The sequence below is a fragment of the Tachysurus fulvidraco genome, chromosome 1, assembly GCF_022655615.1.
Source record: "Tachysurus fulvidraco isolate hzauxx_2018 chromosome 1, HZAU_PFXX_2.0, whole genome shotgun sequence".
NCBI classification, from domain to species: domain Eukaryota; kingdom Metazoa; phylum Chordata; class Actinopteri; order Siluriformes; family Bagridae; genus Tachysurus; species Tachysurus fulvidraco.
In genome coordinates, this window is record NC_062518.1 from 37,201,650 (window position 1) to 37,224,926 (window position 23,277).

General features: G+C 39.6%; 4 protein-coding genes across 6 annotated transcripts; 3 read left to right on the plus strand and 1 right to left on the minus strand.

Moving 5' to 3' along the window:
• Positions 1–3,831: 3,831 nt before the first annotated feature.
• tifa (TRAF interacting protein with forkhead associated domain) lies at positions 3,832–5,430 on the minus strand. Its single transcript, XM_027178428.2, has 2 exons — positions 4,769–5,430; positions 3,832–4,577 (listed from the first exon to the last, which is right to left on the minus strand). The coding sequence occupies exon 2, from the start codon at positions 4,536–4,538 to the stop codon at positions 3,963–3,965; it is 576 nt and encodes a 191-aa protein (XP_027034229.1). The 5' UTR covers positions 4,539–4,577; positions 4,769–5,430; the 3' UTR covers positions 3,832–3,962.
• Positions 5,431–8,205: 2,775 nt separating this feature from the next.
• On the plus strand, positions 8,206–11,405 carry rbm4.3 (RNA binding motif protein 4.3). The gene is made up of 4 exons (XM_027178405.2): positions 8,206–8,356; positions 9,271–9,718; positions 9,823–10,470; positions 10,775–11,405. The coding sequence occupies exons 2-3, from the start codon at positions 9,310–9,312 to the stop codon at positions 10,440–10,442; spliced, it is 1,029 nt and encodes a 342-aa protein (XP_027034206.1). The 5' UTR covers positions 8,206–8,356; positions 9,271–9,309; the 3' UTR covers positions 10,443–10,470; positions 10,775–11,405.
• Positions 11,406–12,786: 1,381 nt separating this feature from the next.
• Positions 12,787–16,461, plus strand: LOC113663190 (RNA-binding protein 4.1-like). Its single transcript, XM_027178397.2, has 4 exons — positions 12,787–12,892; positions 13,562–13,995; positions 14,348–15,101; positions 15,323–16,461. Exons 2-3 carry the CDS (start codon positions 13,584–13,586, stop codon positions 15,082–15,084), a joined length of 1,149 nt encoding a protein of 382 aa, XP_027034198.1. The 5' UTR covers positions 12,787–12,892; positions 13,562–13,583; the 3' UTR covers positions 15,085–15,101; positions 15,323–16,461.
• A 1,952-nt stretch (positions 16,462–18,413) lies between these two features.
• On the plus strand, positions 18,414–22,248 carry rbm4.1 (RNA binding motif protein 4.1). 3 transcript variants are annotated; one of them, XM_027178395.2, is made up of 3 exons: positions 18,414–18,532; positions 19,172–19,612; positions 20,113–22,248. In XM_027178395.2, exons 2-3 carry the CDS (start codon positions 19,201–19,203, stop codon positions 20,964–20,966), a joined length of 1,266 nt encoding a protein of 421 aa, XP_027034196.1. In that variant the 5' UTR covers positions 18,414–18,532; positions 19,172–19,200; the 3' UTR covers positions 20,967–22,248. The 3 variants fall into 3 exon arrangements, with proteins under 3 accessions (XP_027034196.1, XP_047672153.1, XP_047672132.1); XM_047816197.1 differs by lacking the exon at positions 18,414–18,532 and adding an exon at positions 18,539–18,770 and having other exon boundaries at positions 21,224–22,248; XM_047816176.1 differs by lacking the exon at positions 18,414–18,532 and adding an exon at positions 18,545–18,770.
• The last annotated feature ends 1,029 nt before the right edge of the window (positions 22,249–23,277 follow it).

Below are 23,277 nucleotides of genomic sequence, written 5' to 3' on the forward strand. Positions count from 1 at the left end.
GTTATGGCCCAGTTCTCTGAGGTGGAGGAGAGGTTGTATGAAGATCTGCAGTTGTATAGTTTCACACTGCTTACTCCATGCACATACATTCACCAGCTGTTTTGATGTACACCACATGCGCCTTAAAAGTGTGTAACAACTTGGCACTTTTTGGTTGATGTGCCTGTCGTATGCCATTCGCTGCCTTTCAGGGCAGCAGTGAAATTGCCAGATCACGGAAGTACACATCATGATGTTAACTGTGCTATTTCTTGGTGGGGTTGAATCCTGGAGCTTATGACAGGGGCAATTTAAAGTTGTGTATTCCAGTGACTTTTGGAAGTGGATGAAAACTAGGATAAATGGTACCTCAGTGGAAAGCCAACTTTCTGCTCAGAAAGTTAAGAGTTCAAATCCCAGCTCTAGATACTTGGATAATGCCAAATACCACAGATGAAGAACTAAGAGGAATCCCATATGGACCTAGCAAGAGCACTATGCTGTTATTTATTTTGATAGGTTTAAATGGGTACTATATCTTGTATACCTAACCATATACCCATTCAAATACACAGAACTTGTTTATTTTCTAAAAATACTAAAATATTTATTTTCAACATTTCAGCCGTTTTTGCACATATTATACAACATTTCAGCCATTACGCACATACTATACAATTATTCATTCATTTGCTGTATTTTGCACAATTCTATATATTATCTCAAGGACCTGCTGCTAAGAAACTGTGTTCATTCTAATGTTACTGCACGAAATATTGTTTGAACGTTCAGTATTCACATATAGTATATACACTGGTCGGTGTATATATAGGCACTGTCTCTGTTACTGTTTATTGTCTTTTGTGTATTGCATTTTTTGTACGTTTTGTATTTTCTTGTAACCTTGTGTCTGCACTGTCTTTTGTTCTGCACTGTCTTGTCTTTCCTGTTTGTCTTGTCCTGCACTGTTTGTACCAGGTTGCACAGTTGCACTTTATGTGTCTAGGACTACTTACATGTCCTTAGCCCTGTCTTTGTTTTATGTAACACCATGATCCTGGAGAAACGTTGTCTCATTTCACTGTGTACTGCAACAGCTACAGGTATATATGGTTGAAATGACAATAAAAGCTTCTTGACTTGAAAATATTTCAGCTTCTTTTAATAGTAATGATACGAGTATTATGCAGAGTTTCACACAATTTGTTTCTGTTCACAAAACATTGGATAGTTGTAGTTTCATTTTACTATGCATTTGGTGTTGAGACTGCTATAAGAAGAAATATAACCACAATTTGATCATCTCTACACTGGCTAAGTTAAGTTTAGAAATGATTTAAAAATTGCTGCGATTTCCATACTAACTGACCTAACTAGTCTTCTAACCTGCTACAATTCTGCTCTCTAAGATCACAAAACTCAGGACTTCTGGTAGTTCCCAGAATATCTAAGTCTACTAAAGGCGGTAGAGCGTTTTCATGTTTAGCTCCCAAACTTTGGAATAGTCTTCCTGATTGTACTCAGGGCTCAGACACACTTTTCCAGTTTAAATGTAGATTAAAAACTCACCTCTTTAGTCAGGCGTACACATAATACATCCCATAATATTGTGCTCTTTTACATCAGACCAAATGCACATTATCATCAGTGCTTGCTAATATTATGAACAGCAGCTATGTTAATCCCTCTCCACTACTTCTCTCTTTCTACCTATTCCGAGGCATCCAGAAATTGTACCAGCTACGATTGTCTTTTGTGCGATGAAGATTTTGGACCTCCACTGAGATGAGGCATAGATCTACCATCTCCAGTTAGACTCTGCGATACTAAAGAGGAGATGTGAACGCCATGTGATCTTTGAAGACAACAACCTCCTCAATGATACACATTTGTCAGACCGTATATTTATAATCACTGTGTCACCGATATGAGGATGAGGTTCCCCTTTGGATCTGGTTCTCCTCAAGGTTTCTTCCATTACCATTCAAGGAAGTTTGTTCTCACCACAGTCACCTGAGTCACCTCAGACTTGCCTATTGGGGATAAATACAAATACATTTAAATTTATCTAATATTCATTCATTCATTCATTCATTCATTCATTCATTCATTTTCTACCGCTTATCCGAACTTCTTGGGTCACAAGGAGGCTGTGCCTATATCAGGTGTCATCGGGCATCGAGGCTTATCTAACATTAATATTGAATTTTTTATTCTATTAATCTTTATATTATACTTTATAATAACCTTTTGTTCTATGTTCATGTTCTGTAAAGCTGCTTTAAGACAATGTCAATTGTAAAAAGCGCTATACAAATACATTGTACTGAATTTAAATTTGAAAGAAATACAATCAATTTTCTTTTCTTCTACTTTTTTATCTTCTAATACACCTTCATGTTTAAACCCTAATTTCAATTTAAGAATGAAGGACAAGAAAGAGAGCGGATGTCTAGACTCTTTCACGTTCACATTTCATACTGCTGTATTTACAGGAAACGTGTGTATACTAGTAAATGGAATCTTGCAGCAGAAAGACAGTCACTGTTTAATCATAGTCTCGAATGTTCAACTCATTAAACTCATTGTCTTGCTGTGCATCCTGTTCCCCTCAGTCTCCACCTAAACTGATTAGATAAGATAAGATAAAATGTCATTGAAATTTATGGCCATGGTTCAGTGCCAGTAAATCTGCAGACAGGTTTTTATTCTCCAATGTCTATTGCAAGAGCTTTGGTTGATCATGTTTGTGTGGAGATTTGCATGTTCTCCCTATGGAACGTCTCTGGGCATTCTGGTGTTTTCCCACCTTCCAAAATTATTTCAGTAGGTGAATCCCGAGTGTATTTTCTACCCAGTGTGCCTTGGCTAGGCTCCAGATTCACTGTGCTCCCGAGCAGGATGAAGCAGTTACTGAAGATTTAGCTGATATAGCATTACCTAAATTATGAGTTTCATGTAAACGTACTGTAAAAGAAGCACTGAACCTCTTTTCCTGTTAATTGGTTTTGCAGCTAATTCTGGATTTTTAAGGCTCTCATTCCTATTGCAGGTTACTGGGATACAGCTCAGGACAGTGTTCTAGCTAGTTAATGGTAAGTCAGGAATCCTGATGGCCTAGACGTAACGTTTACTTCAAAAACAATTCAAGTCTATTATATTTCAGTGTAATCTGTACTGAGAAATGTTGAATAGATGGAAAATATGAGGAGCCATTGTTAAACATTCCTTTGACAGTAGTTCCTAAAATGTGATAACTGGCATTTATCAGAAACATGAACAAGTATTCTCAGATCTTTTCATAATTTGAATACTTTCGCAAACCTGTTCTTCTTTTTCATTCCTTTACTTGCTAACAGATGGGTTTCTATTTTCTAAAAGAAACTCCAGCAAGTTTACGAAGTTGCTTTTATTTAAAACAGTATCAATAATAATAATAATAATAATAATAATAATACAACAATAATATTATCTTGGTTAGGCTATTTCACATTTTTTTTAAATGACATGTAACACTACATATGTGCATATTAAATAAACGTAAGACAAAGTATAGCATACATTTAAATGATTTTAGATAAACAATAATGTGCTGTTAAGGGTTTATCACAATTATAAATAGCATATATATATAGAGAGAGAGAGATAGGCTAAACATCTGGCTCAGTGGCATTTAGCAAAAACTTAATAAACCGGTATAATGTCAGAAATGCTACTCAAAATATTGTTCCATTATTTCTTAACCATGATCTACGTTCTTTAGTAACAAAAAAGTAAAAAAACAAAAACAATAAGCAAGGCAAGAATGACTGAACAAACATGAAATCAGAAAACATGTAGTTTAAAATCATGCCTGTCTTCACATATGATAAAATGAGTAAATGTCATGTGAGGAATCAGCAGCCTCGTCCTTGTCCTTTCACTAAAAATAACCACAAAATATCTCTTAGTGAACTCCTGTTTATCAATACATGTTATCTTGGTTAAATGTACAGATTCTCATCACTTTCCAGTGGCTCTGGACTCAGAGGTTCTATAGTTTGATGGATTCTTACACCTGTATCCATCACCGCAATCCTGCATGGGAGATCTATCCCCATTTCCCTTGCAGGGGAAACATTCAGCTTTTCAAACAAAACTTCAAAACTTTCCTGGGCCTCACCAGACTCCTTCCAAATCAGCAATTCATATCTGCCAAATCTCAGCAATGCCTTTTCCTCCAGATCAGCCCGCTCCAAGTGACCCAGTTCATGCCCGTTTACTATGATCTTGCCTTTCAGGCTCATGTTCTGCACAGTAAAGCGTAGATCTACGCTACCAGGCTTGCGATATGCCTGGATGGAAAGCTGTTTTCGGGAGACACGGGTGTCATTCAGCACAAATGAGCACGATTGTCCATCACGGCCAATCCTAATGGGATCCTCACCATTGATCTTGTACGGTTGGTTCATACGCAGAAGGCTGTAGAGAGGTTGCACTGACTGGTCTGGGTGATACAGCTGAACATGGAGACAGGTCAGGTTTTCCTCTGTCACCATGGTTTGTGATACAGACTGCATTGTTCTGGGGATCTTTTCAAAGACTCTTTAGAAAGTTATCTACAGGACAGAAACCAACGTAAAACAATTAGAACACATGTAATTATGGTTCATCATAGTTGGTGTAAAATTGCATTTATAAAAACAAAATTTAAAAAAAAGAGTAATTTCTAACTATATATTACAGTATCTGTTAAAGTTTAATACATAAATACCGCTACTGTTGCTATGATAGTTTTGGATTAGCCTACCTTTTCACGCCAAAACACCTCCTGCGTCCGTATAACACTCATCAACTCAGCAAACTAACGGCGCTCTGGAACGCGCCCCGGGAGTGAATAGAAGGCTATTGCGTCATCTCCTATTGAAAAACCGCTCCACGTGATATGGAAAGTCCAGGGTTGCGCAATACCCTGTTTTTTTTAAATACTTTCAATATGAACTAGACTACTAGATGATCCAATTTATCCTAGGCATGTTGACCCTCAGTAATGGATTCGCCAAACTAATCTGCAATGCTGTAGTTATTTTTTTTTCTTTAAAAAAAACCCACTAATATATCAGACTTGTAAACAAAACCGTATGATGGTCACATGGGTGTCCTGCCTAAAAAAAAACATTACAGCAACATTTGCTATTTTGTCTGTTTTATTACTTTGACCTCATGTCACATTTTGACCAGAAAGCATTAACGGCCTTAAGCGTGCGAAAGTGATGTGCGCATGCGCGAACGGTTGTTAGGCTCTCTGTATAGATAACACTAAAGACCGTTAATATTAAGAGTTAGTTCACTTTAATCTGGTTTTCTTTTCCATGTAACTCACATATCGTGATCTTTCCGAGCATGTTTCCGTTTCAGTGCTCGTTTTATTAAAGTTCCCTTGTGGATTTGCAAACGACATTAAACCCTTGTTAAATAACCGACGCCATTTTGTAGGCGGTTACGTTCTCTAACAACACTAACAATGCCAACAACGCTAACAACACTAGCAATGCTAACAATGCTATGTATTCATAGGCCTACTTGTTATTGACTTCTTTAGGCTTAGGTTTGCCCAGTCACATATGCTACTTAACTATAAGAACACATTATGACGTGTAACAAAAATTATGACGTTAAACAGCAGGGATGATTTAAGATTGTATTCTAGAGAGAAATGACTAAATGAAAATTAGGTACATTTTCCCTACCAATGCTTTTATTCTAACTTATCTAATGCACTATAGTTCCCATTGACTTATGCCTGTAAAGCATTTTCTGAGAGCTACCATCATATATTTATTTAATTAGACCACTAGCTTTTGAAAAAGGCATCACATCCTTTTTTTCTGACACGCCTAATGTCTCATGATTCCAAAATAGCAATTTTACAGTTCCTGTTTTTTTTATGGCCTACGAGTTTATGGCCTGTTAACGTTTTGTATTAAAACTGTTAACCAGGAAATTATTTAAATTTCTTTTTTCCTGGAAACGATTGTTAATTTTTTTTAAGGATCAGTTTAGATAAAAGACTTTCCATGAAACAAGGAGTGGTGACTTATAAACCTTACACAATAATGATCAATATAGAATACTTTTCAGCATTTCCTCCTCATTGATTTGTAATTTAAATATAACCTGAAATCATCTACCCAACCTCCTCTCTAACAGTTGACACCGCTCATCTCTCCATCTGAACCCCTCCCTCCTGCGGAGACTCCGTATTTGTGCCGTAATGTTCATCAATTGTCACACGTCTTGTTTCACATACATTTTATCCAGTCAGTGAACCTTTAACTTTTACAGAGAAATCCTTGTAGCCATCTACCAGTTTCTGACATGAACTGGAAGAAAGTTTCTCTTTAATCCTCAGTGCAGAAGTCTTTCAGCTGATGGATATTAGAGGTGTTTCTTGCATGCACAGTCGGTTTCATATCACCACACTGAATTTCAGTAGGATTCAGATCGGGGCTATTAATGCCATTCCAGAATTATCCGTTTTTTAACTTTTTAGCAAGTCCTTAGTGGGGTTACTGGTATGGTTTAGCTTTGGATTCCATGATGATATGCTGGCCTAGCCCTGCTGCAGCAAAGTGTCCCCAAACCATAACACTTCCACCTCCATGTTTCACAGTTGGTATGAGGTTCTTTCACTGAAATGCTGTATTTGGTTTACACCAAACATGCCCTCTGTTATGGTGTCCAAACAATTCAATTTTAGACTCATCTGTCCAAAGCACATTATTTCAGAATTCTTGGCCTTTGTCTCTGTGTTCTTTGGCAACCTTCGGTCTTGCCCTCATGTTTTTCTGACAGCAAACGTTTCCTCCTTGCACACCCCACACACACAGCAAATTCTTTTAGATTGTAGAGTCATGCAATTTGACCTCAGCTGTAGCAAGAGCTTTTACGGTATTTGGAGACTATTTTACCCATATTGCAATTAGCTCTTGGGGTGATTTTGCTTGGAGGTCCTGACCTGGCCATGTTAGCAGTTGTTTTAAACATTCTCAATTTGTAAATGATTTTCTGGACAGTGGAATGGCTGATTACAAATTCGTTTAAGATCGGTTTATATCCCTTACCAGACTCATATGCATCAACAATCTTCTTTCTGATGCCTCAGAGAGCTCTTTGGTTCGCACTATGGTGATACCTCTCACTTCAACAATTAAGAGCAAACAAACTGAATGTCTGAGGTTTAAATAAGTCAAGCCTACTTCAAAATGCTCTGTAACAATGTTCAAATAATTTGCACCTGATGTGATACACCTGTAGTTGATTGTATCTATTTTAAGTACAAATAAATGTGGGGGTGTCCTTACTTTTTCCTCAGATACATTTTTTTAATTACACTTTACAGACTCTTGACTGCTGATCCTGTTTTACTCTAAAGGGAATTGATAAATAAATAACACATTCTGCACAGTTCAGAGAGTACAATGCAAAACACTGCACATTTTAGGGTATTTATAATTGTAGCCAAATGCAAATAACTTGGGTTTGAATGAATTGATTTTTAATTCCCTAAAAAGTTTATACATATATATTGACTTTTGTGGGTATACATTTTTGTTCCCAGTTCTTCAGTTATCATTAAGTCCAGTTTCACAGCTATACATCATAGAAATTCAGATCATATAAAGATCATCATGAGCTATGAGAACAAAAGGATATAAAAATAAAAGCTTATGACCATATCGCCTGAAATCAATTCAATAATTCTTTCCCTAGATCTCTTCCTTGAGGACCTTCCCTCCTTAGGACATTATTTACTGTAGAGTGTCACACAAATGAGGATGAGTTCCCTTCTGACTCTGGTTCCTCTCAAGGTTTCTTCCTTATGTCCTCTCAGGGAGTTTTTCCTTGCCGCCGTCTCCTCCGGCTTGCTCGTTAGGGACAGGGATAGATATATAGTATAATATTTTAAATTTTAAGTTAATATTTTTTTAAATTAATTGAAACTTTAATTGCATATATTCACTTATTTATTTTTATCCTTTTTTTCTTTTTATTATTATTATATATTAATTCATGGGAAATTAAAGTTAAAAGCGCTTTATAAATAAATTTAATTTTAAAAAATTTCTAAAAATTAAATTTCAGCCTTGTGTTGATATACAGTATAAAACTCATGTCAATGGGATAGCAGGAGCACAACCTTGTGGTACATTCATGTTAAAGCCCAGAACAGATACTACTGTACTAAATAGTACGGTACTGCCTGTGATACGCACTATTTCAACAGGTAGCTGTAGGCGCATGCTGATTGGCTGAGCGTGTGAGTGGGCGGGATTAAAACCAGCAGTTTAAGACGACAACTGTTCCTGTTTCCTCTCATTGTGGTGTGGAGGAAGTGGTAAGTTGTTTTTTAAGTCTAAACCGTCAATAATTGTTATTTATAGAAGTTATACTAGTTACACTACTACCTCCTAGTGCAGTTTCTGGTAATATCTCATAAAAAAAAAAACTTGAGCATATCAGTGTATTTTGTCTCTTCCAAGTTTGTTTTGAGCTTCAGTTTGCTGGCTAACTTTCGCTACCTGCAATATTGACAAGTTATTATTTTTTTAAAAGTGCGAAATTGCTGTTAAGTAAAACGATACGTAGAGTAGTTTAAGTTTTAATAGGTTCCCTACGAAGCCACTTTCAACATGTTAAAAAAGAAAAGAAAAATGTTTTTAGATAATTTCACAACCTCGGTTTCTCGGTTAGCATCCATGCTAACAGCCGCCGCCATTTTAAGTTGCTGCCTCGCGCTTTTCCGCCATTCATTGTACGCTAACGACCGTGTGACGAAACGAACCTTCTAACTCAAATCATCCGGATATAATCTACAATTGTGATGTTTCACCTTAACGCCTTCTTTGCTCGTCGCATTTCTGCACGTTTATATTACGCGCTCGACGTTTCTTTATGAAATGGTGCCCCGGTTGATTTTAGCATTAGCTACCTAGCCGTATGACGAAGGTTCTAGAAGCAGGTGGTGAATCCTGCATTAAGTCGGATTCATAACGTACTTCGTTCTGTCTGCTTTATTACTTACAGACGTTTGTTTTGGGTGCACAAGCTGGTTGAGTAACGTGTATTGGAGGTTTGATTAGGGGCCTATGTGGAAGCCTATTGGCTGCGTTTAGATGAACTTCAGCTCTACCATGAAGTTGTACGTTTACAGATATAACAAGTTCATTTGAATATAAAAAGTAAGGTAGAGAGCCTATAAACATATATTTTTTAATACTTGTCTAATTAATCCATATCCGTTTGCCAAAGTGTGTTTCAGGGTCTGCTTTCTGAAAACTCACCGAAACAATGGTGAAGATCTTCGTCGGGAACCTGCCACCTCAGGCAGAGAGCGATGAAATCAAAGCCCTGTTTGCTCAGTATGGAACCGTCACAGAGTGTGCCATCATCAAGAACTTTGCCTTCGTTCATATGGACGATCGCAAGAACGCTACAAAGGCCATACGGAGCCTTCATTTGTACAAGCTACACGGCACCCCCATTAACGTTGAGGCTAGTCACGGAAAAAACCAGGGCCCGGTGAAGCTGCACGTGGCCAATGTCGAGAAGGGTGCAGAAGATGAACTCCGAGCTCTGTTTGAAGAGTACGGAACAGTAACAGAGTGTTCTATTATAAAAAATTTTGCGTTTATACACATGAACAACTCTGATGAGGCCATGGATGCCATCAAGGGTTTGGACAACTCTGATTTCCAAGGTAATTCTCAACATGTGTGTTGAGTTCAGGTCCACGTGCGATGAGGCTCAATTAGATGTTTTATTGCAATTTTTTTGTAATAATCCAATTTCTTTATTTCCCAGGAAAAAGGATTCACGTCCAACTCTCTAAAAGCCGTCCGCGAGGAGATGAGGATGGTTATGGTCCCCCAGAAAGAGGGGGCTATTGGCCACCCCGTTTCCCTGGTGAACATGCGCAGCCATGCCCTCCTGGTTTTGGCCGAGGCCGCTTTGGGCCTCCTGGTTACCCCCCTGCCCCTCCTCCCCCTCCACCCAGACGGCCCCCCTTTCCAGGGGGTGGCTATGGTGGTGACCGTGATGGCAATGGGGTAGTGGATTATTATGAGAAATATCGAGCTCGTCCCTATGGCATGTCCTCATTTGAGGATCGCCGTATGGGCGGCATTCCACCACCCCCGCCACCCCCTTCAGGCATGATGAGGGAGCGAATTCCCCCTTCCAATCTCGACCCCTATGATCGACGCCCTCTCCCACCCCCGCCGTCTTCGTTTTACCGCGATCGTAGTCCCATCGGAAGAGCGCCGCCAGCCCCTCCAGCACCTGCTGGAAATGGCTATTCATACGAGCGCTCCCGTCTCTCCCCTCTTTCCATGTCACGGAACCCAATGTACAATGCGCCTCGTTCCAGGGACCCCTACAGTGAAAGGGTGCCTCCGCCACCACCTGCGCGCTATACATACTAAAGTGAATCTCTGCACTTGTGTACCCAAGGTGAGGCCTAAGGGGCTTAAAAGTGTTTTCCTAAAGCAAGATCCTTTCTTTCACTTAAACTTGCGTTGCGCGCTGTTGAATGATGCGTAACGTGCGGGGAATGCTTAACATGCGGCTGTAACAGCTAATGTGATTTAATGCTAAGGCTTAAGTGAACTGACCATGTGGTCTAGTTAAGACGCGTAAAAGTAAAACGAAAAGGCAACATTGTACATATGATAACAGTGGACTTGATCAGTGCAGTATCATAAAATGGTTCTTCTAGGCTTCTAGACTTGACTTATATGGTTTGCTCTCTTTTCAGGTGTAATTTATTCGACAAGATCGTCGTCGTTGTCTCCAGGTGCACATGATGCGATTCGCCCCTCGTCTGACGGAGCGCGTTTCGTTTGCCTGCGCCTCGCTTATCAGAAGAGTTCTAGTGCGGACTTCACGCTTTAAACTTAAAATGATTTTACCCGTTTCAGTTTCGTCCTCTTGGTTAAAATGTAATTTGCTCATTTGTTCGGCTTGTTTTTTACTGTATAGAGTTCAGTAGGTTATTGGACTGAAAGCATCAAACGGACAAGCTAAGTTTTTAGGTCTTGTCAAGCGATAACTCTTAAAGCTGTTATTTGTTCAAACTTGTGTACATTTTGTGACTTTTTTTTTTTTTTTTTTTTTTTGTGAGCTCAATACATTTTGTTTTATTTGAAACCCTTCCCTCTTTTGTTCAACCCTGTAACAACGTTTGAACAAGTGCCACGTCTTTAGAATTAATGGGTACACACGTGCGCCTTGCGATCTAAACATTTAATAGATCAGCAATAATTGCGACTACTGTTCAGTTGAGGTTTTTCCTTTTAGATTGAAATTTAGTCAGAATGGCATCCCCTCTACGATGATGTACTCTTTTTAGGGATCGTTTCTTTTTTAAAATAAAAAGTCTGACTCTGTTGCGTCGATTTGTTTTTGTCTTCCTCTTTTAAGCATAAATTAACTATTCCAGTGTGTCAGTTTGAAGAAAAATGCGTCACGTGAGCGTGCGTGGGAGAAATGCAACACTATTAGACCTCCCTGCTAGCTGTATGTTCGTATTGCAGCGGAAATGGCAATATCTCACTCTTGACGCCTTGTTAAGCGATACTCGCTATTAAATTGTGCCCTTCGTATCCCCGTCTAACTCTAAACCCTGTTTCCACATGCCTAACAGTCATGTCTAACATTCTCTCTTCTGAGTGCTGTACGCCTGAAGTGTGGTTAACTTGCTCATTGACAAAGTTTAAGCACTTTTAAAACACAAGCAGCTGTTAAAAGGCTTGAATGTTGACCGACCCAAACTCAGGTAAGTTGATTGTGGTGTATTTTAACACTCTTGCATGTCTTAGGTTATAAGTGGAAGAAGATACAAGAGAAAAGCAATAAGGTTATTATATACTGGGAGTTTTCAGGAAACATAATTCAATGCAAGTTCTTTTGCAGGGTGGGTTTAGTTTATTTTTAAATTCCTTTTACATATATAATTGTAAACTCAAGATGCCTGGTAATGGGTTTGGAAACCTGAACACACACACGTACTATAGTACTGTATAGCATTCGCCTAGATACTTTTTGTAATTTATGACCATACCAAAACTAGAAAAGCTGGCTGATCAGGTAACAGCAACTCAGGGCTGGCTATTATCTAGTACAGGGTAGTGCAAAGAGGAGGCTCCTCCTTACAGCTTAAGCCCTACATGTTTTATATATAAATATTTGTATTTTTATTTTTTTTAATGTGTTATTTAGGTGTAGGGAACTGTGAACAGTTTTGTGAATGTTTTCTTTTAGAACTGTTTGATAAATACATGCAGGTTACGTCTTTTGATATATTTTTCAGATGAATTCATGAAATTTCACAATAATAAAAAAAATAAATTCAAAAGAAGTTGTACTGTGCTTTTTTTTTATACCACAACATTTATCTTTTAAGAAGATTTTATTGTCATTTCAGCTATATACAGTGAAATGAGACAGTGCTAACACACACAATGTCTTAAAGTGTCACATAAGATGTATATTTAATAATAGCGTTTACAGCCTTCCAGTGGACTAATAAGAAAAAAACACCATATTTTTATAATTGAAAAAAAAGTAAGATAAATGTGATCTATAATCAAGTTGATTCTATTATTTTATCTAGTATTTATTTAAATAAATATTTTAAATTTATTTAAATAAATATTTAAATAAATAAACTCCCCACTATTTGACAGGATAATTCACTGATCGTGTTCTCAGAATAAACCAGCTTTTTGGTTTGTTTTGTTTTGTTGTGATTTTCACCGACGGATAAAAGCGCTGCTTGTGGGCGTGGTCTATAGCGGAAGTTCTTTGTCGATTTCCGGGCGACGCCATTTCGTGATTTATTCATTTGGCGGTTGCTTTCGTAGTAGGATCTACGGTAAGAGGTGTCTGTTTGTATCGAATGTATTTCTTCATTCCAAAACGCAAATGAGAAAACAAAACAAAAGTGTTTCTTCAATGCATAGAAGAATATTTGTGCTTGTTTCTGTTTTTATCGGTCGCCTCCTGGTTTAGTTCCGTCTCTCAGGAGCTAACTGTTAGCTAGCAACCGCTAACTTTTATAGCCTCAGGATGGTAACACGGTGCGTGATGTAAATAGTTTACAAAGGAAGGAAAACGGATGAGTGACTGACGGGAAACCTGCTTTTATACAGGGTTTAGTGCGTAAATCAGCGGTTTTAACTTTAAATAGTTTGCTAACGACGTAGAAATGGCCGGTTATTTACAAAGTGAGTGTGGAGAAGTTCAAACGTTTGAACACCGGATAAACACCGAAAACTACCGACTCCATAACGGCGTTAATAGCAAGGCTAGTACAACTTGTCCGTCGTGTTGGCTAGCTTTGGGCTTTAGATAGTTTACCGGTGGTGTTTTTTTTTTTAATCCATATGGCGTTAATCATAACATCGTTTGGTTTCAGTGACAGGTGACTGACTTCGAGTTCATTCGACTCGGGTTTAAATGAACACGTTAACAAGCTAACTAAACCTTATCGGTCAAACGAAACTTGTATAACGTCAATTTCGCAACTATACTTTCTACCCAGGGACAATAAATCGGCAGTAAAGATGGTTAAGATCTTTGTTGGCAACCTTTCATCGAGTGCGACCAAAGAAGACCTGCACAGTCTTTTCTCGCAATATGGCAAAGTTGCTGAGTGCGACGTGCTGAGAAACTTTGGCTTTGTGCACATGGATTCCCAAAAGGAAGCTGAGGAGGCTGTCCGTAAACTTCACCACCACGAACTGAACGGCCAGGCCATGAATGTGGAGATGAGTCGAGGGAAACCCAAAGGAACCACCAAGCTGCATGTAGGCAACATAAGCAGTGGCTGCACTAATCAGGAGCTGCGCGCCAAGTTTGAGGAGTTTGGCCCTGTGGTTGAGTGCGACATTGTGAAGGACTATGCCTTCGTACACATGGAGCAAAGGGAAGATGCGATGGAGGCCATCAATATGATGAACAACTCTACCTTTCAAGGTGAACTCTCACAGAAAGCGAAGACAGCCAGTGATATTCAGAGTTTAAACTTTCTCTTGTTTAGTCATTCTAGTTAAATAGCCATACAATTCTTCCATCTATCTAAAGGAGAAGCAATAGCTTAGCCGGTTGCAGTAACTTATTCTACTTTCTAACTAAGTAGTTAGAGCTTTTTGTTTTGTTTTGCTACATTCATGTAACGCTTCTGTGCGTGAGTAAACTTGATTAGTCCTTGATTAGGCTATGCAACATCCACAGTGAGTCTTTGGGTTTTGTTCATGCTCTTGGATGTGTTGGCAATAGCGAAAGTTTATTTTACAATGTCTTGCGTGTGTTCTCTTCCTCTCATAAGGCAAGGTGATAAATGTACAACTGTCCACCAGTCGCCTCCGCACTGTGCCTGGCATGGGAGAGATAACCGGCTGTTACGTCTGCGGAGAACCCGGTCACTGGTCCAAAGACTGCAGGCGCGGTCAGAACGGTAGCTATGGCGACGGTCACATGGGGGGAGTCCGTGGGGCCAGGGGTTTCCCTAGAGCAGGTCCTGCTTATGGCAGTGGAGGCCCTGCGGCATTCCCCACCCGGAGCTATCCAACAACAATGCCCCCTGTCACAACAATGAGCTACACCCCCACCTATGGGATTTCACGAGAGTATGCTGGGGAAACTCGGTACCTCAGCAAACCATTAAGTGTCTATCCAACCATCGAGAGGTCCACCTCTTATGAGCGTGACCGCTACAGCCTTGATTACTACGAAAAGTATCGGGCTCGGCCTTTTGCTTCTAGCTATCTTGAGGATAGACGTCTCTCCATTCCCCCTCCTCCCCCTCTCTCTTCTTCATCTCTCTCAAGGATGCGATTGGCTCCTTCCAGTTTCGACCTGTATGACCGACGCGCTCTACCGCCACCGTCCTCCGTGACCTCGGTGTACTACTCGCGGGACCGTAGCCCAATCCGAAGAGTCGGCGTCGGCTCTGAGGTCTACTCGTATGAGCGCTCGCGTCTTTCCCCGGTTACGAGGAGCAGCTCGTACAGTGTGTCGCGGGCCAGGGATACCCCCACTGACCGGGCTCGGTATGATTACTAAGCCGCGCGCATGCCAAGGTGAGCGAATGGGAGACGTGACTTAGCGTGGTTTTGTTCTGATCGCAAGGATGTATTGCGAAGCACATTACACTGACAGTTTTTAAGAGCAATTGAATATGATTATGTAATGCGTCAAGTGTTTAAAGTTGTAAAGGAAAAGATTTTCTCTCGGGTTATGTAGCTAAAGTCTGACGGGTGGTTTGAGAAATGTATCTTATCAATTTGTTTTGTATTTCCAGGCGCTTTGAAACAGCAGGACTTTCTTTTAGCGATCATTCCTTCCACCTTCCTCTGGTCGATAGAAATATTTCTGGAGGCATGATTGGATTGGATTTGAAGAAAGCAGGACTGAGAAGACATGCACCCATTATCACCCATTGAGTTGCTTTCAGCTTCTGAATGTTTAACTTCATCAGACTTATTAGAGCTGTAAAAATGGTCTTTTTTGCATTACCCATTGAGGATTATAAATTCTTATAATAATTTTTTTTTGTTCAAATCTTTAAGAATGTTTCTTGCATGTTTGTTTTTCAGTTGTTGCAGATTTCTTCTATATTTTAATGTTTTCCCACACACAGAGAAACATAGCTGCTTGCTTCTGACCTGATATGATCTATCATTTACTTACTTTTAGTGCGTGCTTTTTTTGGGGGTTCGAATTCAGTCAGTATCAATATTTACTTTTAGTTTGTTAGCAAGCGTTACATGTCACGTGATGACAATCTGTTTCAGTTCTTGACGTCACTATGTTTAGGTGTTTTTACAAGCTATGTGGAGAAAATGAAGCCCAAAACAAACATTCCTGTTACCTTTGTTCTTTGCATGTTCATCTCTCATAATGTGCACCCAAATAGGGAGCTTGAAGCATTAATGGCAAATCAAGTGAGATGATCAACTAACTGGAAGAGTCTGGATTTATTTTCCCTCTATGTGGGATTGGGAATGAGTTATTAGATCCAAAATGGAGTCAGTCATGAATTGGAAACAGTAAAGAGAGGATTGTTATCTCTTTGCACACTTGCTTTAAAGACATCCTGTTCTTTGCAGACTATTGGCAAAACGATATTTTGCATCGTTGCACGCCAACGTTGGATTATTCAGCAAACTGGTAATTGTGCAGAGTTTGCCCTGTGGTAGTGTGTGGTGAAAAGTTGATCAAGGACTACATGAGTAAAGATCGAGTAAATAAATATAAAGATGTGGTGCTGAGCTGTCACTCAAGGTTCAGTTCACCTTTATGACTGCTGGTGTGTGTAATTCCTGAATGTGCGCCTTGGTAACATCTTTCCAGAAGTCAAGTGTGTTTTATATCCTTTTTTTTCTTTCTTTTTTTCTTTTTTTTTTTAAAATAAACCAAGAGGTTCTGGTGACAAAAACATGCTGTGCATTTTTTTTTATGGTTGAACACACTAATCCTAGTTTCTTTAACTAACATCTTATATCCAGTTCAGTCTTCAGTTCATGCTAGCACAGTGGTTAAGGTGTTGGGCTACTGATTGGGAGGTCGTGAGTTATAATCCCAGGGCCACCATGCTGCCACTCCTGGGCCCATCAGCAAGGCTTTTGATCCTCAGTTGCTTAGCTGTATAAATGAGAGAAATGTAAGTCACACTGTATAAGGGTGTCTAAAAAATGCCATAAATGGTGACACACATACAGAATATTCAATTCAATTAACTATTGCCAAAGCAGGGAATTGATTAAATTAGTACTTGAACAGAAACAAATGAGCTTAATTGTTCAGTGCAAAGATTCACAATATACTCATTTTCACAGCGATTTAGGGGGAAAAGAAGACCAGATATACATTATTATTATGCATGTATAATTTTATAAATCTGTTATTTACTGGGAAAATACAAAATAACATTTTTAAAACAGTCATATTTTAATTCCTATAGTTCTTTGTTACTGTAACAGCATACGACAGACGCATTAAGTCTATGCAAATGCTCTGTAGTCTCCATCCACAGACCATTCAAACATTACTCACTCATTTTCTACCACTTATCCGAACTACCTCGGGTCACGGGGCATCATCTCAGGCATCATCGGGCACCAAGGCAGGATACACCCTGGACGGAGTCATTCAAACATTATACAAGTGGAAATAAGAGATGTGTTGTGAAGCTAAAACCATAAAGAATGAACCAAATCTTCAGACAAACCATGTACTCGTGGTGCTCACTTTATATGAGCAAACCGAAAGCAAAATACTATAGCACAGAGACATCCTAAACAATCACATGACCCCCAGATGGTGAGATGCCTGGGAGTCTTTCATCTGGAGTGCATGTAGTTTATATAAAATGTGAACATTATCAAATAATGAGCCTGTATGTATCCACAGTCCACTTTATTAGGAACACTTGTAGATTTATGCAGTTGATTGATCAGCTGCTTCAGTGACAACTGTACAATGCACACATCATGCTGATATCATGCTTCAGTTAATATTTATAACAAACCAATGAGGAAAAGTGTTGTCACTGTGCTTTTATTTGTGGTATGGATGTTGGTACCAGACAGGCTTGTCTGACTCTCAGCATTCAAACTCAACACATCAAATCTTAAGGTAGATTGGTTACAAAAGCTGAAAAACCCACTCCTGTCAGCCAAGAACAGATCTGAAGTCATCATCAGGTCAAACCAAACTGGATAGTTAAATATTAAAAAGAAAAATAACCTGGCCATTTTTCAGTGTCTGTGCGATAGCTTCAGATTATCATTCTCGGCTGAAAGGCGTGGAATGTTATGTGGAACCGCTGCTGTTGTAGCCCATCCACCTCAAGATTTGATGTGTTCTGCATACTGAGATGCTTTTCTGCTCGGCATGGCTGTAAAGAGTGAGTTGTCAGCTATGTATGCATGTATGTGTGTGTATGTACAGGTGCTGGTCATATAATTAGAATATCATCAAAAAGTTGATTTATTTCACTAATTCTATTCAAAAAGTGAAACTTGTATATAATATTCATTCATTACAAAAATACTGATATATTTCAAATGTTTATTTCTTTTAATTTTTATGATTATAACTGACAACTAAGGAAAATCCCAAAATCAGTATCTCAGAAAATTAGAATATTACTTAAGACCAATACAAAGAAAGGATTTTTAGCAATCTGGGCCAACTGAAAAGTATGAACATGAAAAGTATGAGCATGTACAGCACTCAATACTTAGTTTCCAAACTAACTAATTCCAAAAAAAAAAAAAAACTTTTTGATGATATTCCAATTATAAGACATCACCTGTATGTGTTTGTGTGTATATGTATGTATGTGTGCATGTATGTATATGTGTGTGTAATAAGGATGGGCGGTGTGTGTGTGTGTGTGTGTGTGTGTGTGTGTGTGTGTGTGTGTGTGTGTGTGTGTGTGTGTGTGTGTGTGTCCTCGCCATTTCAACCCAGACCGGCGGGCGATTTCTCCAAAACTCCTGTAAAGGTATGGCGCTAAATCAGAGTATTTCACTGCTGTAATATAACTCATTACTGTGCTCAGGTGTTGATCACGTGTTTATTCCCAATAACGCACTGATTGAGGTATCGGTTTCTCCTTATTTCGCCTAAGCTATATGTTAGCCGCGCTAGCTAGTTTACTTCATTTCAGCCTCCACTCGTCGTACTGCTACCTTGCGAGCTGTTATCCGATGTCATTGTGGTGATTGTAAGCAGATAATCAGGTAGTTAGATAATTAGTTATATTCCCGTCGCTATCATGTTCGCTTGGGCAATTTTCTGAACGTGGTACAGCTTCACGCTAGCTCCTGTTTCTGCCTTCACGTTGTTCTATTGTTCTCCAACCAAAAGCCCAGCCTCTAGATGTAGCTTATTTATCGCTCGTTTCTGCACGATTTCTGTCGAAATGTTTTACGCCTGAATGCTTCTAGTATCCATGATGATGATGATTATGATCATCATCATCATGGGAGGAAGATGAGGGGGGTGGGGGTGGGGGGTATTAAGAATATTGAAAGTCTTCCAAGAAACTTTTAAGCACCTTTTGTGATTCTTGGAGTAGGAAATATTTAGCTCTTAGTGTCCCTGTCATTTTATTTCACTTTGTGCTTGCTTCACCGTACAGGCAGCAGCTGTGATTTTTCACGCAACAGAATGGTGAAAATCTTCGTAGGGAACCTTTCCCCAAACACGACTACAGACGAGCTTCGGTCCTTGTTCTCCCAGTATGGTAAAATATCAGAGTGTGACATCGTGAAGAACTTCGGCTTCGTCCACATGGAGAACAAAGCCGAGGCAGAGGAAGCCATCCGCGGCCTTCACCATTATATGCTCAACGGTTTGGCCATGAATGTGGAGATGAGCCGAGGGAAACCCAAAGCCTCCACGAAGCTCCATGTAGGCAATATAAGTAGTAGTTGTACCAACCAGGAGCTGCGTGCCAAGTTTGAGGAGTTTGGCCCAGTGGTTGAGTGTGACATAGTAAAAGATTATGCCTTCGTACACATGGAGCGAGTGGAAGATGCGATGGAGGCCATTCGAGGCTTAGACAACACGGCATTTCAAGGTGAAGAAGCAAAAATAAGCTAAGATTTTTGCCTGTCCATGGAGGCCTGTCATGACTCGAAATTTTTAAGCATTTTAAATTGCCACATTAACATTTTTGTACTATTTGTAGTTTGAAGCAGGTTGGTAAGTACATGCATAATATCTGAGTCTATATAATTTTTGACATTTGAGTCCCCATTTCAGTGGATATTGCCCTTAAGGCCAAAGATACTTCCCCATTGTCATCTTTGTTCAAAAGTTATCTGCAAAGGTCTATAGTTGCATGCTTCCCACAATCTTAAGGTATTTCATAGAGGTGTGTAGTGGAGAATTTAATTTGATGACATTATTTTTAAAACTCCTTCATAAATTGTATGGCCACATTTCAGCTGTTGATTCAACAAAATTCTGATTTTAACCCAGTCCTAAATTATGCATACAACCCATATTCTGTTTGTTTGGCTAGGATTTTGTTAAGAAGCATCGTGGAAATTGTCTTCCGTCTTTCTTTTTCCTAAGGCAAACTGATGAGCGTGAAGCTTTCGACTAGCCGCCTGCGTACAGCACCGGGAATGGGAGAGAGAACGGGTTGTTATCGGTGCGGGCAGGAAGGCCACTGGTCCAAAGAGTGCCCACTGGACCAGAACGGCTCGTACCGCGAGAGCCAGGGCTCAGAGGGATATGGCGCTCCCCGGTTCGGTGCGAGTGGCGATCGCGGTTTCCAACAGGGCTTCAATGGCGATCCGAGCTTTGGCAGCAACTATGGGCCTGTGCAAAGCTTCTCACGTGGTGCTGGTTATGGGGGTCCTGGGTATGGCAGGGGAATGTGCATGGGCTCGAGCACAAGCACGGGTACTGGCTATAACGGTGCGATGAGTTTCGGTGTTGCGGCGGGATACGGCGTGGGCGCGACGTACGGCAGTGAGGCGGCATACGGCAGTGGTGTCGGCTACGGCAGCGCGGTGCCCGGGTTCCCTGCGCGGCGAGCGTCCTACGATGAACGGGATCCGTACGGGGTGGTGGACTACTACGAAAAATATCGTGCGCGTCCCTATGGAGGCAGTTATTTTGACGACAGACAAGCTGTCCCGCTTCCCGGCCCTCCTCCTCCCCCTGCGTCCTCGGCCATAAGCACTGAGCGCATGCCCTCGTCTAGCCTTGACCTCTATGAGCGAAACCCCCTCGCTCCTCCTCAGGCTCCGGGTTCTTCGTACTACGGGCGTGATAGGAGCCCGATCCGAAGGCTCCCTCTCGAGGTGGAAGGATACGCGTATGATCGCGCGCATGTCGCCTCCATCTCTGCGCTTCCTCGGAGCTCTGCGTATGACATGCCGCGGGATCCTTACACCGACCGGGCACGCTACGCGTATTAAACTAACATCTGTGCGCGATTCACATGTGTGCACAACACAGACTATACATTACAGTGGACGTTGAGAATGCTAGTGATGTTTCTGGACGCGTGTGTAGCATTCTGTACTGAGTAGTAGTCATGCTATCATGTGAAAAAATGATTTTTGTTCTTGTTTAAGCTTACTCGCACGTGCAGTCATAATCCTAGCAGGAAATCTTCGAGTTATCTAATGATTAACTGTTTGTGTTGTGATGCATCTTGTTTTCTTTTTTGCAGGTATTCTTCAGTCATGCCTCCACAGACACACATTGTCATCACTTTTAACATTACAGTGAATACTATGGTGCTTGAGTGTGGTGGAGCAGATTAGGTGCTTTATTCTAGTAGTTTGTTCAGTATTTCATGTAGGTGTTCTCACCGTAGCATTTCACTAACATTTTCAGCCTGGTTTTAGTTGGTTGGCCTTTTTTTTGTTGTTGTTGCTGTTGTTCATCTTCTGAGGAGCTAACACAATGCCTAAATCGATCCTGAATCCTGTCTGAGTAGATGGGACGATTACACAGATTTACACATTTGGAATTCGGTAAACTTTTATGTTCTACTGTTATTGTTTACTGTTAGGAATGTAGAAATACTAATTAAGGAATAATATCTAATCCTCAACTTGGTGGGTTTTTAAAACTTGTTTTCTCTTTTGACATTACACCATTTTTAATATAGATGCTGACTAATTTACTTTAAATCTATCCTAAATAAAAATTGGAGCAAATCTGTAGATTTTGAACCCAACCAGTAAATAATTTTTTGATCTGAAAGGTTCATGATGAGCATTCATACATTTGTGATTTCTTTGTGTTGATTGTCATTATTTTTGTATGTATCTAAATCCAAAAAAACTTCCCAAAAAAAGGTTTTGGTAATTTCTCAGAATGCATTGATTAGTTTTTTTTAATATCGGTTTTGTTCTCTCTGTGCTTCTACATTTTTTAGCATGAATAACCATCATGAAATCCAGACACTAGAACAGTTTGCACAGATTGATACAAAATTCAGCTTTAGGTTTGAATCTGTTTGAGACCCCTTGGTAAATTTATATCTCTGCACTATGTAAAATTTAACAGCTACAAAGTGTGCTGTGATGTTTTTAAAATGAACCAGTTTTGTGTAATGAAACACTTCCATTGGAAAGGTCATGGGTCACGGCAACAGAAGTAATAGCAGCGGTTGCACTGACGATAGGATTTAACCTTGTGATATGTATTGCAACTTATTCCTTAATAAAGGCACTGTATGCAAATGTGTCCTTGTTTTTTTTATTTATATATATATATATATGCTTATGCATGGTTTAACAAAACTCACATTTTATTTTATTAAACAATGCAGGTGAGTAAAAATGCTAATTTAAGTCTAATTCACAGGTTCAAAGTGAAATTCTGAAGAGGGAAAAAAAAGACAAAGATTAAAGCACCCTTTTACAAACAAATGGAGATCAGGAGGAAAACTGATTATTCCTGTTTACAGCCTGCTGTGTTCTGTATTATTACTTGTTCTATTGCTTTTAAGTTGTAAAGCTCTTCTAAAAAAAATCAGATCATTTGCATTTCAATATTTGGACCTGAACATGAAGCTTACTGTTCTTATGTGTCCCGGTGGTTAAGGTGTTTGACTACTGATTGGAAGGTCATTGGTTTGAATCCCAGGTCCACCAAGTTGCCACTGCAGGGCCCCTAAGCAAGGCCCTTAACCCTCAATTGCTCAGGTGTAAGTCACTCTAGATAAGATAAATGCTGTAAATGTGTCTGTGCTTCGTCAGGTCACTTTTATTGTCACATCACCACAGCACATGTGCCTTAGTGAGTGAAATTCTTAGGAGCAAACTCCAGAAATTGCAGAAACAATTAACATACAGATAATGAAATTAACGGGTGAAAATATGCTCATACGCTTAGTCAGTACAATATGTGTGTACAATATGTACAATTAACATACAGATAATGAAATCAACAGGTGCAATATGCTCATACATATATTCAGTACACACAGTGTGCTTATCAGACATACAGTAGCACTACACATTATATGCAATATATATATATATATATGAATGATAAGGTACAACAGATTGTACAGATACAGAAGTGTCATGGATGTGCATCGTATGATATCCAGTGGTAACAGATAGATTATTGTATTAAATGTGATTAAAAAGTGATTAGTTCACCTGAGACTCATCACCTCTACACCTGACCCATCACCTGTTCAACAAGCAGCACCGCACTGTCTCATTCACTCATCCAAACACACGTCTCACCTATTCACACTAATGA